The sequence below is a fragment of the Manis pentadactyla genome, chromosome X, assembly GCF_030020395.1.
Source record: "Manis pentadactyla isolate mManPen7 chromosome X, mManPen7.hap1, whole genome shotgun sequence".
NCBI classification, from domain to species: domain Eukaryota; kingdom Metazoa; phylum Chordata; class Mammalia; order Pholidota; family Manidae; genus Manis; species Manis pentadactyla.
Genome location: NC_080038.1, coordinates 103,539,133 through 103,556,036, shown reverse-complemented (window position 1 = coordinate 103,556,036; position 16,904 = coordinate 103,539,133). Strand labels below are relative to the sequence as shown.

The 16,904-nt window shown below is 42.4% G+C and overlaps 1 protein-coding gene across 7 annotated transcripts in view; it reads right to left on the bottom strand.

Annotated features, from left to right (window-relative positions):
• Nucleotides 1-11,096, bottom strand: part of LOC118931968 (NACHT, LRR and PYD domains-containing protein 12) — a 64,114-nt gene extending 53,018 nt beyond the window's left edge. The window contains exon 1 of one of the 7 annotated variants that reach the window (XM_057495246.1): nucleotides 11,021-11,096. Coding sequence is in view for 2 of the 7 variants with exons in the window: in XM_057495244.1 (XP_057351227.1) it covers nucleotides 10,618-10,637 (20 nt within the window). In the remaining 5 variants the exon portion in view is untranslated. Of the gene's footprint in view, nucleotides 1-6,026; nucleotides 8,912-10,333; nucleotides 10,462-10,617; nucleotides 10,879-11,020 lie in introns of those variants that run through there. The other 6 variants (XM_036924953.2, XM_057495244.1, XM_036924950.2 and 3 more) reach the window with 6 other exon arrangements.
• Between the last annotated feature and the right edge of the window lie 5,808 nt (nucleotides 11,097-16,904).

Here is a 16,904-nt window from a genome sequence, read left to right as displayed (position 1 = left end):
AAAAGAAGAACAAATGAGGCCTAAGGTCAGCAGAAGGAGGGACATAATAAAGATCAGAGAAGAAATAAATAAAATTGAGAAGAATAAAACAATAGCAAAAATCAATGAAACCAAGAGCTGGTTCTTCAAGAAAATAAACAAAATAGATAAGCCTCTAGCCAGACTTACTAAGAGGAAAAGAGAGTCAACACAAATCAACAGTATCAGAAATGAGAAAGGAAAAATCACGACAGACCCCACAGAAATACAAAGAATTATTAAAGACTACTATGAAAACCTATATGCTAAGAAGCTGGAAAACCTAGAAGAAATTGACAACTTCCTAGAAAAATACAACCTTCCAAGACTGACCAAGGAAGAAACACAAAAAATTATGAGCAAAGAAATTGAAGTGGTAATCAAAAAACTACCCAAGAACAAAACTCCCGGGACAGAAAGATTTACTATGGAATTTTAACAGACATACAGAGAAGACATAATACCCATTCTCCTTAAAGTTTTCCAAAAAATACAAGATGAGGGAATACTCCCAAACTCATTCTATGAAGCCAACATAACCCTAATACCAAAACCAGGCAAAGACCCCACCAAAAAAGAAAATTACAGACCAATATCCCTGATGAGCATAGATGCAAAAATACTCAACAAAATATTAGCAAACAGAATTCAAAAATACATCAAAAGGATCATACACCATGACCAAGTGGGATTCATCCCAGGGATGCAAGGATGGTACAACATTCAAAAATCCATCAACATCATTCACCACATCAACAAAAAGATGGACAGAAACCACATGATCATCTTCATAGATGCTGAAAAAGCATATGGCAAAATTCAACATCCATTCACGATAAAAACTCTCAGCAAATGGGTATAGAGGGCAAGTACCTCAACATAATAAAGGCCATATATGATAAACCCACAGCCAACATCATACTGAACAGCGAGAAGCTGAAAGCTTTTCCTCTGAGATCGGGAACTAGACAGGGATGCCCACTCTCTCCACTGTTATTTAACATAGTACTGGAGGTCCTAGCCACGGCAATCAGACAAAATAAAGAAATACAAGGAATCCAGATTGGTAAAGAAGAATTTAAACTGTCACTATTTGCAGATGACATGATATTGTACATAAAAAACCCTAAAGACTCCACTCCAAAACTACTAGAACTGATATCGGAATACAGCAAAGTTGCAGGATACAAAATTAACAAACAGAAATCTGTGGCTTTCCTATACACTAACAATGAACCAATAGAAAGAGAAATCAGGAAAACAACTCCATTCACAATTGCATCAAAAAGAATAAAATACCTAGGAATAAACCTAACCAAGGAAGTTAAAGACCTATACCCTGAAAACTACAAGATACTCTTAATAGAAATTAAAGAGGACACTAACAAATGGAAACTCATCCCATGCTCTTGGCTAGGAAGAAATAATATCGCCAAAATGGCCATCCTGCCCAAAGCAATATACAGATTTGATGCAATCCCTATCAAATTACCAGCAACATTCTTCAACGAAATGGAACAAATAGTTCAAAAATTCATATGGAAACACCAAAGACCCCGAATAGCCAAAGCAATCCTGAGAAAGAAGAATAAAGTGGGAGGGATCTCACTCCCCAACTTCAAGCTCTACTATAAAGCCATAGTGATCAAGACAATTTGGTATTGGTACAAGAACAGAGCCACAGACCAGTGGAACAGATTAGAGACTCCAGACATTAACCCAAACATATATGGTCAATTAATATTTGATAAAGGAGCCATGGACATACAATGGGGAAATGACAGTCTCTTCAACAGATGGTGCTGGCAAAACAGGACAGCTACATGTAAGAGAATGAAACTGGACCAATGTCTAACCCCATACACAAAAGTAAATTCGAAATGGATCAAAGACCTGAATGTAAGTCATGAAACCATCAAACTCTTAGAAAAAAACATAGGCAAAAATCTCTTGGACATAAACATTAGTGATTTCTTCATGAACATATCTCCCCATGCAAGGAAAACAAAAGCAAAAATGAACAAGTGGAACTATATCAAGCTGAAAAGCTTCTGTACAGCAAAAGACACCATCAATAGAACAATAAGGTACCCTACAGTATGGGAGAATATATTTGTAAATGACAGATCCGATAAAGGCTTGACATCCAAAATATATAAAGAGCTCATGCACCTCAACAAACAAAAAGCAAATAATCCAATGAAAAAATGGGCAGAGGAACTGAACAGACAGTTCTCCAAAAAAGAAATTCAGATGGCCAACAGACACATGAAAAGATGCTCCACATCACTAGTTACCAGAGAAATGCAAATTAAAACCACAATGAGATATCACCTCACACCAGTAAGGATGGCCAACATCCAAAAGACAAACAACAACAAATGTTGGTGAGGTTGTGGAGAAAGGGGAACCCTCCTACACTGCTGGTGGGAATGTAAATTAGTTCAACCATTGTGGAAAGCAGTATGGAGGTTACTCAAAATGCTCAAAATAGACTTACCATTTGACCCAGGAATTCCACTTCTAGGAATTTACCCCAAGAATGCAGCACTCCAGTTTGAAAAAGACAGATGCACCCCTATGTTTATCGCTTCACTATTTACAAAAGCCAAGATATGGAAGCAACATAAGTGTCCATCAGTAGATGAATGGATAAAGAAGATGTGGTACATATACTCAATGGAATATTATTCAGCCGTAAGAAGAAAACAAATCCTACCATTTGCAACAACATGGATGGAGCTAGAGGGTATTATGCTCAGTGAAATAAGCCAAGCGGAGAAGGAGAAATACCAAATGATTTCACTCATCTGTGGAGTATAAGAACAAAGGAAAAACTGAAGGAACAAAACAGCACCAGAATCACAGAACCCAAGAAGGGAATAACAGTTACCAAAGGGAAAGAGACTGGGGAGAATGGGAGGGTAGGGAGGGATAAGGGTGGGGAAGAAGAAAGGGGGTATTATGATTAGCATGTATAATGTGGGGGGTGGGGGAAAAGGGAGGGCTGTGCAACACAGAGAAGACAAGGAGAGATTCTACATTTTACTATGCTGATGGACAGTGACTGTAATGGGGTTTGGGGGGGACTTGGTGTAGGGGAGAGCCTAGTAAACATAATATTCTTCATGAAATTGTAGATTAATGATAACAAAAAAAGGGGGGGATTATTCCCTGACAGGATAAAATTAACTGCAAATCAACGATTAATGCATGCTTTACATATCCTTAATTTTGATCTTTTAAAGGGTGTCAGATGATCAGCTATGGAAGTACAATTTTCTGATAATATTTCTTTCTCTTAAAAAAAAAGCAGTTCCTATGAGCAAAACCAAAGGTTTCTGTGATGGCTGCCCTTGTACTGTTCACCATGTAAGAACTTATTCACTATGTAAGAATTTGTTCCCCATGTAAGAACTTGTTTGTTATGCCTCAGAAGATTGGAGACTGACGAAAATTAGGCTTGGAGTGGATTAATGATTGTGCATTGAGCATTGACTCCCCTATACAGAATTTTATTGTTGTTAACAACCATTTGATCAATAAATATGAGAGATGCCCTCACAAAAAAAAAAAAAAGTACACACTTCCAATGGTAAAATAATAAGTAACCGGGATGTAATGAATATAGTCAAGATATTGTAACAGCTTGGTATGGTGATAGCTGGTACCTAGAATTGTCATGTATATAAATGTTGAATCACTATGTTGTACACCTGAAACTAATGTAATGTAATACTGTGTGTCAACTACCCTTCAATAAAAAATAATTATCTACAAAAAAAAAAAAAAAAAAAAAGCAGTTCCTATGTGGTGATCTCCAATAGGTTCTTCACAATGGTATAAAGGTCATATCAAAGTGTGGGCAAAGGGTTTGTTTCTGTTTATACAGAGGATCAAAGCCTAATTTGGCTACACAGAAAAGGAATTAAGATACGATATGAAGAAGAACTTCCAACATCAACATCCTCTGGAAGAATCATTCCAGAAGATGATCAGCAAAAAACTTCAACAAAGATCCTGGAGCTGTTGCAGTTGTAGCTGCATTCAACCCACCGGCTCCTGGACTTGCCATTGGAATGAAGAAGGAGATATCTAAGCTGGCCTGTGCATACAGTAAAACAACAAATTTGACTGGATCTATATTGTTGGAACTCAGCCAAGAATTAGGAGAAGTGCAAGTTGCAGTGCTCCAAAATCGTGCGACTATAGACTATCTACTGTTAAAATAACATATGGGATGTGAACAGTTCCCAGGAATGGGTTGTTTTAATTTGTCTGATTTTTCTCAAACTATTCAAATTCAGTTAGACAATATCCATCATATTATTGATAAGTTTTCACAAATGCCTAGGGTACCTAACTGGTTTTCTTGGTTTCACTGGATATGGCTGGTAATTGTAGGTCTGCTTTTGTTATGTATCTGTATTCCTATTCTGTTAATGTGTGTACACAATTTAATTAGTAGTTTGTTAAAACCTATACATGCTTATGTTACTCTACAAGAAGTTATGTCAAAGAAATAATCATTCTTCCCATGTTTTCTTCCGTCTGCTACTTCTATAGCTTTTCTTCTTCCTTCCTAATTACAACCCTTTAGTAGAATTCATGCCTCATATAGAAAATTACCGAGTATCGTAATTCTTCCAAGTGGTAAAGATACCTCAAGACAAATGCTGGGCATAGAAGCCACAGGGCATAAATCTGCAAAGAAGTAAAAAGCTAACCTTTTCAAAGAATATTGCTTCTCTCTCACTTACCAACTTTACATTTCCCTGTATGGCCCCGGAAGACAGCTGGTTAGCCAGAGACGGGTAAGATTCTTCAAGGGAGGAACAACCTAAGACAGGCACAGTCGCAGGGGGGGCCATCAGGTGAGAAATTGGGGATCAACAGAGGTGAGGCTTAGAACCTCAACCCCCTGTTTTGAGAGAAATCTTCTGCATCCGTGGATGTTTTGTTGCCCTTGTCTAGCTTGGATTAATACTTAGTCTATAGGCACAGACCTGATCATCTACATTTGCCCTCTTACAGCACTAAATTATGTTTTCTACCTTTATCTTGCATCTACCTACCACTTCAGCATTTTATTTAAAAAAAAGGGAGAAATGTGGGATTCACATATAAATCAAGTATAAAAATCAAATTAAAAAAAATACACCTTTTGTTCGTGTTTCTCTTGATACTTACTCTGGCTTGATATGTACTTCCCCTCTATCGGGAGAAGCCAGTAAACATGTTATTTCCCATTGTCTGCATGCATTCACCATCATGGGTATTCCTAAAATTATAAAAACTGATAATGGGCCTGGCTACACCAGACAAGCTTTCCAACATTTCTGTTCTACCTTTCAAATTCAACACATCACAGGAATTCCTTATAACCCTCAAGGTCAAGAGATGGTAGAAAGAGCCCACCTCACACTGAAAGATCAATTCTTTAAACAAAAAGGGGGAAAATATGGGACCTCCCCCGCAAACCAATTAAACCTTGCCCTATTCACATTAAATTTTCTTTCAGTGGACAAGCAAGGCCTCACAGCAGCAGACAGATTTTGGACACCTCAAAACAAGAAATTTGCTGTGGTCAGATGGAAAGACCCCCTCACGGATCTTTGGCAAGGACCTGACCCTGTACTTATCTGGGGGAGAGGTCATGTTTGTGTTTTCCCAAAGTCTGCTACAGGTCCTCATTGGCTCCCTGAATGCCTGGTCAAACATCATCATGAAGCAGTCGACTCATGGGATGAGGATGAGGACCACCCCAGAAGTCTGCCTCCCTCAAACCCAACATCACAACAAATGCAGAGAACCCATCCTCCGACGTGGAAACAGCTCAAGAGGCTGACTCAGGAGGGAAAGGCAATGATCAACCAACAGGATCTGACTCTGATGTCTGATAAGCTGTCCTTAGCAATGTTAGTTATCATTGCCACTCAGGTGGGAGTAGTGCACAGAGAGACCTACTGGACTTTTTATCCAAATCCTCCAGTATTACACCCAATTACCTGCGGTGATGAGTCGGTCCCAATCTGTAAATGACTCCTGGATTCTGGAAGGACACCCAGGACTAGATGGACTGTGTTGGCAGCAATTAGCATTATTTAATTATTCTGGACAGATGGTGGATCCTCCTTTATGTGGAGCCCACCAACCCATGGATGGATGCTTGTTGCTAGGACATGTAACGAAAACTGCTGCAGGACGTGGCCAAGTAGCCACCATTACTGGGCCCTGGGCCCTTGACAAATACATATCCGCTGTTTCTTTTGTAGGGCTACCAGCCACCACCATTGTTGTAGACCCAACTCGTCCTCCTTTACCTTACTGTGCAAATACTACCAATGTAGAATTGGAAAAATTCGTCTGTTGGGTAGACTGTGCTCACCCTCTGGCTGCCCAACGCAAACTTAGAATTACTATACAACCTCAGAATTAGTATACAACTGGTCCCATCACTTAACTGGACCTGTTCAAGATGAATGACACCTGGAGAATATATATCACCCATTTTTACCACCTCACAGCACAAGATGCAACGTGAACTGTGGTGTATTTGGGCCACCGCAGACGATGTTAACTTTTCTTCACCCTCTTCAAGTGCCTCACATCTTATGCATCCTTATGGAGTGTGAACCTGCATACAACCCCCACATGTGCTGCTTGTAGGACCTTTTAGTGTCTCTTTTCAAGGAAATCTATATCATATTAGCTGTACAAATTGTAATCTAACCACATGTGTGTCTACCTAGAACAAAGGGGAAAACGTCTTAGTTCTTTCCCAACCACCATATATTATGTTACCATCTAATCTACCTGAACCATAGTATGATGACCCAGGAACACAAGCCCTTATAGAAATGAAAAATGAACTCTCCAGAAGCCAGAGATCTATTGGACTTACAATTGCTGGATTAGTGACTGCTATTTCCATCCTCATCATGCTGTTACTTCAGCTGTGGATCTCTCACAATCTACACATACTGCCCAATTTGTTAATCAATTGGCTCATAACATCTCTCAAGCTCTAAAAACTCAGGAAGACATTGATTTAAAGATACAGAGCCAACTTGCTACCTTAGAAAGTACAATGTTGGCTATAGGCAATGAGGTGGAATCCTTCCAATGGCAGTTATGGCTTCGATGCCATGCTGCATTTAAAAGCATCCGTGTTACCAATGCACCTTATAACAGTTCTCAGTGGAAACGGCACAAAACTCATAGCCATCTCCTACGAGTACAGCACTATATGAACCTTAGCCTTGATTTACATAATTTGCATCACAAAATATTAGACATTCAAAATGCTCAATTGGATATGATAGATTCCTGAGATCTAGCAAAACAAGTTCTGGAACATCTTAAAGGCTTCAATCCTTTTAATATGTTAAAACATACCTTCTGGTATTTGCTTGCTTTGGTATTTGCGATAATTGTTTTGTTTTGATATTAGTTGGCTGGCAAACCTTCAAGAGAAGAAGCTACACAGACCAACTAACCTACAACAACTATGGCTTCAATTTCAAAATGAGAGGGGAAAGCTTTCAGTTCTCTGAAAACTTCTAATCTTTTCACCTTTTTTCTATTACTGATACTGTAACTTTTTCCTTCCTTCACAAACCAAACTCTGCTGTTCTAAAGGGAATAAATAGCCTGAGTTCCCCAAAATATATTGTCTAAGCTAGGGCTCCACTGGCTGGTGAGGGAACCACAAAGTAGGTGCTGGGCATGGAGGCCATGGAGGCATAAACAACCAAGGAGACAGAAAACTGACCCTCTCAAAGGACGCTGCTTCTCTTTCACTCACTTGCCTCACATCACCCTGCTTGGCCATGGAAGATGACTGGTTAGCCAGAGATGGGTAAGATTCCTCAAGGAAAGAACCTAAGATAGGCAGTCACAGAGGGGCCATCAGGAGAGAAACTGGGGGCCAACAGAGGTGAGGCAGATCCTCACCCCCCCCGACCTTGAAGAGGCCTGAATGTAAGTCATGAAACCATAAAACTCTTCGTAGACAACATAGGCAAAAATCTCCTGAATATAAACATGAGCAAGTTTTTCCTGAATGCATCTCGAGCAAGGGAAACAAAAGCAAAAATGAACATGGGAGGGAGTACATCAAACTAAAAAGCTTCTGTACAGCAAAAGACACCATCAACAGAACAAAAAGGAATCCAAAGGTATGTCAGAATATATTTGTAAATGACATATCTGACAAGGGGTTAACATCCAAAATATATAAAGAACTCACATGCTTCAACACCCAAAAAGCAAATAACCCGATTAAAAAATGGGCAGAGGATATGAACAGACAATTCTCCAAAGAAGAAATTCAGATGGCCAACAGGCACATGAAAAGATGCTCCATATCGCTATTTATCAGGGAAATGCAAATTAAAACCACAATAAGATATCACCTCACACCAGTTAGGATGGCCAACATCAAAAAGACTAGTAACAACAAATGCTGGTGAGGATGCAGAGAAAGGGGAACCCTCCTACACTGCTGGTGGGAATGTAAATTGGTTCAACCATTGTGGAAAGCAATATGGAGGTTCCTCAAAAACTAAAAATAGAAATACTATTTGACCTGAGAATTCTACTCCTTGGAATTTACCCAAAGAATATAATTTCTCAGATTCAAAAAGATATATGCACCCTTATGTTTATTGCAGCACTATTTACGATAGCCAAGAAATGGAAGCAACCTAAGTGTCCATCAGTAGATGAATGGATAAAGAAGATGTGGTACATATACACAATGGAATACTATTCAGCCATAAGAAAGAAACAAATCCTACCATTTGCAACAACATGGATGGAGCTAGAGGATATTATGCTCAGTGAAATAAGCCAGGCGGAGAAAGACAAGTACCAAATGATTTCCCTCATTCGTGGAGTATAACAATGAAGAAAAGCTGAAGGAACAAAACAGCAATAGACTCACAGACTCCAAGAAGAGACTAGGGGTTACCAAAGGGAAGGGGTGAGGGAGGGAGGGAGGGAGGGAGAAGGAGATTCAGGGCTATTATGATTGGCATACATGTTGTGTGGGGGATAATGGGAAAGACAGTGTAGCACAGAGAAGACAAATAGTGACTCTGTGGCATCTTACTACACTGATGGGTAGTAACTGGAATGGGGTATGGGGGGAACATGATAATATGGGTGAATGTAATAACCACATTGTTTTTTCATGTGAAACCTTCATAAGAGTGTATGTCAATAATACCTTAATAAAAAAATCAGCAGTTTAATCCATTATTTTAGAATAAAATTTTTACTTTATCTTGATATAATAAATTTTTATATGTATATATATCCATATATATAATAAAATTTTACTTTATCTGGACATATATGTTATATGTTATATATTATATATATATTAATTAGATAATTAAAAATTCTAGGTATGCTGCCATTTATTAACTGCTTTTATGTGCTGAGAATCTACTGTAGTCTTATTTCCACTCCCAACAAGGCTGTGAGCTACTATTCTATTTTATAAATGAGAAAAGTGAAGCACAGCAAGATTGGGAAAATTACTTCAGGTCACACAGTTTGTTAATGGTAAGGATGGATTCAGAACCCAAGTCCATGGGTCTCCTCCTAGTCACTTACCAACGAAGTGCCAACCGTAAGAGTCATACTCCCCACACTACATACAGGCTGTTGAGACTTTCGGTGGGAGGCAGGGAGAGGGAGGCTCAGACAAGGACCTAACCACTCCGTTCCAACCTTCACAAGGAGCTGACCAGCAGACCTGAGGCTAGTGCCCTTGGCCAGTGGCTCAGGAAGGGGCCTTGTTGCAATACATAGAACCCCAGCCTTATGGGGAAGGCCATGGGGCCCCCTCTTGCAGTCGTACACTGGGCAGTGATTCCGTTTTACCACCGCAATCGGAGAGTACCATGTCCCAGAAGAACAGCAAACCTGGCCGCAGAGCCACACCAAGCCCAGGATACGGACCCACAGAAAGAGTAGGCAACAGCTCAGTCACCTGTTCCACGTCTCCCCTCACAGAATCGAAAAGACACAATGTCAAATACCAAAGCAACCTATTTGGGGTTCCTCCCTGCTTTAAGCCATAATCTGGGGTCTACGGACGGCCACCCGCGGGCCCACGAACCCTCGATGCTTACATGCAAACCGTGTGTTTTAGTTTTAGTTTTTGTTTCGGGAGGAGATGATCAATAGTTTTCCCCAGATTTTTCAAATAGATAATGTCCACCCTCCACCCGCACCTCAAAAAATAAAAGGTAAGAATCGAGGCTTTAAACTCTGTCATCCAGAGCTTCTCTCACATCTTTACCTCAGTCCCGCACGGAGTGTCAGTCCCACCCCCGTCGCCAGTCAGCCTTCCACTCCGTTCTCCCCTCCTCCACGCACGCCTACACGCACGCACGCCCCACGCACGTTACCCCACGCATGCGCCCCCACACGCACACACCGCACCCATTCGCTAAACTTCACGTGCGCCTACACACACACACACACACGCACGCGCGCGCACACACACACACAAATCGCACACAAATCTCTCCCCACGCCCCTGCACACACATGCATTTCCACACACGTGTGCCTCCCCACATACCTCAGCACCCCCGCACACATGCATCTTCAGGAGCCTCCCCCTCTCCGCTCTCCCTTAGGGCTGGCTCCAGGCGAGGGCGCGGCTCAGCCCTCCTCACACCCCTAACCCCCGCCCTCGGCTTCGCGAGCAGCAAGGCTCCTCCCCAGCGCACGGAGCTTCCCCCGCCCAAGCCCGTGGCCGTCCCCGCAGGCCCGTCTGACAGGGCCGCGCCACTTCCCTCCTCACATCCCAGGAGACACCGGGCGGGGCGCCTCCCACGCTGGCCACCACGGCCTTCAGACTAAAGGGAAGGCATCCGCTCAGCCAGAACGAACTCCCTTGGTTTCCGGTCCCTCGGAATGGAGGCTGGGGAGGAGAGGGGAAGGGAGGGGCGTTTCTCAACCTTGCTGGGAAAAGTGCTCACCTGGTTCCCAAAGCCAGTTTGCCCTTCCTCTACTTCCTGCTAGAGGGAAGGGATTCAGAGAGAGAGCCAAGGTCTTTGGGGCGGGGAAGGGGAAATGACTCAGAGAGAAGGCGGCTCAGAGGGAGGGGCTGGCCTGGAAATGGGGTGAGGGGTCACTGGGGAGTAGGAGGGAAAGGGGAAAAAGGAAGAGGATGGGAAAGCCGCGGCGGGGGTGTTTTTGAGGGTGTCTGGCGCAGTCCTGGGAATCCGTCCTGGTCAACACCGAATGCAGGAGCAACCGGCTGGATCGTTTCCTCGGTGCTGGGCCTTAAGCTCCTTTAGTTAAGCAGGCATCACGGAATCTGGTCTGGATGGCAGCACAGGGATTAACTCTTCATCTTCTATGGAGCAAGTAATAGGCTTTACGTCACAGGGTTGCTACAAAGATTAAACTAGTTACTACATCTCAAATACTTAGAATAGTGTCAGAAACATTGTAAGCAATCAATCAGTGATAGCTCCTATTATTACAAAGATGGTCTTTCATTGATGATGGTCTCCCCTCTAGATTATGAGTCCCATGAGGGTGGAGACTGTGTGTTTTGTCACTGAACTCCAGCACGTGACAAAAAGAGCCTATCATGATTTGTTGAATGAACGAATAAATGAGCAATTGAATGAGAACTTGAATTAGTGGCTATGCCTAGACCCTCTCCTCTGCCAAGTAAGGGGTGCCTTTGTGGAAGTTTGAGGAAGAAAGGCTAGGCTTGTGGAAAGTGGCACATAGGGCCCCTGTTTGGTTGCTGTGTCAAGTGAGCTGCTCTGCCCTTGGAAAATGGAATGTCTTTGGCAATTTCCTACGTGGACACATGGAAGATTGTAAGACAGCCCAGCTGAAATTTGAAATTCAGAGGTGACTAGCTAGAGCAATGTTTGCATCTTTTACAATTAGTGAGTAATGCAGGATAAGGGCAGAAGCCTGAAGTGAAAGCTCAAAAATAATGGTGGCACATATAAGTGGGGGAGATTGACATGGGAACTCCAAGTGAATAGAACTATATAAGAGTTTAGTCACTCGAAAAGGGAATCTCATGGAAGTCCTAAAGTAACAATAATGTTACCCACTGGTCTGTTCTAGGACTCCCGATGATCTGCCCTGATGTGCTGACATTCTTGGGGTAGGTATGTAGATTGACTCCTACCACTACATTCAGTAAATTTGTATTTATGGAAAGTCATACTGTTAGAGCTAGAAGGAACCTTAGAAATTACTCATACGTAATTGAAAAACTAAGCCAGAGATAGCAAAGGATTTGGGCCTTGGGATTCTCTGGCCTTGGTACTGAATTTTGCCGGGTCTGAATTTATTTTGTGTCCCGTTATTTTTTAGATCTCTGCCCCACCCCATCCCAATCCTTCCAAAATTCAGATGAATAAAAGCACATGAATAGGTCAGCAGAAAGGAGGGAGAGAGGAAGTTCCTCAACAGATACTGACTTCACTTCTTTTGCTTACCCAAGTGAAGGTACCTGGGCATTCAGCTAGGTGCTGTAGGAGAACAGTCCCACCATGGCACCATAGACTCTGTAGGCCAAGGTTTAAGCCACAGCTACTCTGTGTCTTGGCAGAACACCTATGATACTTCCAGAGCATGAGAGGATGAGAGGACTGCAAGGAGCTGTTTCAAGGCCATCTCCCCCTGCCTCTGTATCTCCTCTGACTCCTGGGAGGCTGTCAAGAGAGTTTTTCATCCTCCCACCTCCTGAGCTCTGATGAGATGAGACACTTCCTGACTCAACCTCCTCAGAGGAGAGCTACAAACACTAAGCCACTTAGCTTCAGTCAAGAATTGGCTTCCTAACAATGGGACTACCATTGCAGTCCTCTGGACCCTTTTGTTTCAGTGTCATCATTTTTGGTGTTTGGGACAAGGACCACTAGGAGAAGGAAACTTTGACTACTTTTTCTTTCACCGTAAATAATAAACTGTTAGAATCTAAAAGTGATTAGCTATCTTTACCTGCCAAATCAGTCAGACCTTGGACTTGGGCTTAATGCTGCTTGCTGTGAATTTCCCATTTCAGGTATATCACAGCACCCTTCCTTATCACTGAGGGATTTAAGCTGGACAAGAAGATATGTAGATCATAATGGCTTTTCCCTGCCACTGTACATCAAAGAGAAAATCAGCCCAAATTCCATTTTGGGGGACTTTCAATCTGCCTGGAGGAGTAGCAGATCCTCTTTGCATTCTGTGCAGAAGGCTAGCCCAAAAGAAAGAGTTGACATCTATATTCTGTTACTTGAAAGACTCTTCTTTGCCCAAAATATGTCTTGAAGCCTGCCAGAGTATTTATTGCTGGCTGACCCTTCCAAATCTGAAAGTCTGAAGCTTGCCTTCCAGGCCTTGTCACCTCCAGGTTGGACCACAAAAGCATTGTTTCTCGAAGGCCCTTGTTAACATTTTCTTGTTTTCTGAGAAGCAAGGAAGAGGTAGAGCGAGAAGTTGGTAGGGATGTGAATTTTGTCTACACTCCTCCATTAGTTACATTATTGGTAACGAATTTATTAATCCTTCTAAGTGTTCCTTTTGAAGGAGACTGGCCTTAAAAAAACAATGAGTCTGTTTCCAAGAAGCAGTTGTGGGAATGCTGAACCAGCAATACGTGCCTGAGGGGGAATATACAAGTGGTGGTATGGAGTTCACAAAAGACAAACTTCACAATGTACAAAGTGGCCTGCTTGTCATTCTGCTTATCAGGTTATGCTTCTATAAAACCAGCATTTACTAAGTATATCCTTTATACAAGTCGGATAAGAGCTTCCACAATCATTCCTGTATCTCCAGTAAAGGCTTCCTTTTTCAGTGCCACTAATAACCCTAGTTCATAAACTGAAAACTATTTGGGAAGAATTACTGATTTGGTACCCACTTGTCAAGGTCCCTGGAGTTACCAGCTGGATCCATCATTCTCATGTGAAGCTGTGGAAAGATCCTGCAGTGCAGACTCACAAGGCCCAAGGACCCAGTTAAACCTGTGAGCCTGTAGAAGATCTAAAGTATCTTTTCAAGCAAAAGTCACCTAAGATAAGTGCTCCATGACTCCAGTTTCCTGGGTCTTCCTTGGCGTCTCCATGGGAGTGAAACTTGTCATTTTCCTTATTCTCCTGTGCTATTGTGGACCCCCTTCCTTTGGCCAGCAGTATTTCTGTCCCTGTTGGGTTTAAACCTTGAAAAGAAATGGCCTTAAACCTGCCATTATTACTATTATTGACCCTCACCTTATTAGTCCCTCTCCTGGCAGCTGTATACCCTCTAACCACAATAATTAACAAAGTTGCTAAATTAACCAACCAAGCCAATTGCTGTGTCTGACTCCACCAAGATCATCTTGAAGATGATGTAAATCTTTTGGGCATTCTGATGTCCCTAGAAACTATTGCTAATACTACAGCACAATATTGGAGATTTTCTTATACAATTTACACTACCACCAAAAATGATGGAGTTGGTGGAGGCCTGCTACCCCTCAATCCATAGTGGGTCACTCCAACACCAACTGAACAGGTAGGTAGAGTCCATCACCTAGCTGCAAAAGCTAGTCTGTGCTTCTGTAATTCCTGGGGCACCAGTCCCCTCTTGGGAATCCTCAACTATTCATTCTGTAATGTGACCTTTATGTATGATCATACTTTTCATGAGTGGGAACCACAATTCCAATAGGAATCCACTGATGAAGGAGAAGAATTTAACATCTATAGCCTTAACTGTACCATCACCAGGGAGCCATATTTCCAAGGTTATGGTGGAGCAACAATAAGTACAATGCCACCAAGCATAATGCAGGCAAGTCTTGGGCCATAGTCAATAGTTCATTGAGACAGGGACAATCCTTGACATCCCCAATGTCACAATCCCCAACCTTACCCTCCCTCCTTCAACTAATTTTCAGAAGCCTTCGCTGCCAGATTCCTCATACCCACAAGCAATCCTTCAACAGCGTCTCTCCTTTATGTGTAGATGATGATTTCACAGGCATGCTACCCTCTATTTTTGACCCTTGGGGACCATGGGATCCCTCTATTTTAACAAAATATAGTAGCCTCCTAACTTCACACAAGTATGCTTGTCTACAAGGATGGTCCACTGGGGTCACGCTGGCAGGAACAGGACTATTCTTCCTTTGTGGGACAAACGTACTTGACCCTGACTAGAGGATGAAAAGGGCACTGCACAATAATTGCAGCCATCCCTGATGTATTGACTCTTAACAGTACCTCCTTCCCCACCTCTGGGCAGCTGCCTAACCTAGGCTCCTTCCTGGATGTGTCATTATGGTGCCAGACTGGGAAAAGCCTAGTATCACAGCCCCCCAGTTTCAGCAGGCTAGCCACAGATAACCCAATATTAGACATGAACAGCCTAGGATACTCAATATTGCGTGGTCGGTCTCTTTTGGTTTATAAAGATTCCTGAACTTGAGAGAAGCATTAGAAACATATCCCTAGTCATACAAGACACCTGGAAAGTGACAGTAGCAGCCATAGTAGCCCAGCAAAAATCCTCAGACTCCCTAGTGCAAGTAGTCCTCCAGAATAGGAGAGCCTTAGATGTCTTCACTGCCGAGACTGGCGCACAGTGCCATACTTCATGATATCTATCATTTGTATGTCAACACCTCAGGTTTAGTAGAAGAGAATCTAAAAAAGATCTTTGACAAGCCTGCCAAAAGGAAAACATAGGCCTCCTGGCTAGGCCAGATCTCAAATCCCTCACAGGGTGGGTGTGGCCCTGTCCTTGGAGTAGTGGTATTAGCTCTCATATTTGACCATGCCTACTTAATCTTCTAATCCAATTTGTGTCTTCTCACCTAGAAGCACTCAAACTGCAGATGGTCATGCCACAAGGATTCCAACCCATACCCTCAGATGACTACACACCCATCTTCATGGGACCACTTGATAGACACCCCTACAGCCAGCCTGAGTCCCCCTTGCCTCAGCAGATAGCAAGTGACTGAGACCCCTAGATAGGGTACCCTTACTGACCTAATCTCCTCCATCCTGATAGTTAGCAAGCAGAAGGACCCAAAAAGCCCACACTGTCCCTCACAGCAGGAAGTAGCCAGAGCGGTAATCACCCCTCACCCAATGATTTGGATCCCAACTGCTTAAGGGGGGATAGTTAGGCAGAAAGGTAGACACGAGCAGTTGGAGGGAGAATAAAGCCAATAAAGCCCACTAAAAGGGGCTCAAAGAGTTAACCAGATAAAACCAGAGAAATGGAAAAGACTCACAGAGTTAATTAGTTGAAGTTTCAAGGACTAGGAATTACTTGGAATGTCCACACACTCCCCAGACAAGAAAAAAAAAACATATCCAAATGAGGTATCTCCAAGCACAGACTCTCCCCAGATAAGAGAAAATAAAACATCCAAAGACAGGCACAGAAATCATCAGAGCAGCCCCTGTCTTCTTTTTATCAATTAGACCAGGCCTTCAAGGCCAGAGATCGTTAATCAAGGACTTCCCCGCCCTGCCAAGACCCCATAAAATAAGCCTCAGAGTAAATTGCCTATGCCTGTCTAAGTTTGGCGGACCCACTCTGCTGTACAGAGTGAAATAAAATTCACTTTACCTTCTTACCTTTGGTTTTGTGTCTCACTTTATCTGATTTCCGGGCATGTCCAAATCGACCTTCTCCCCAACACACTAGAATATGTTAGGAATACTTTTTTCATCTTAATATGTCATCCCAGAAGTGAGAGGAATACTGGGAACATCATGAGTGATCAACAAATGCTTCTTGAATGACCAGGTCAAGCCACTCACAATTGTAATTTGTATATTGTGCCCAGAAGTTATAGGAAGACCAACTTGATCCTTCACCCCTTGAAATCCACAG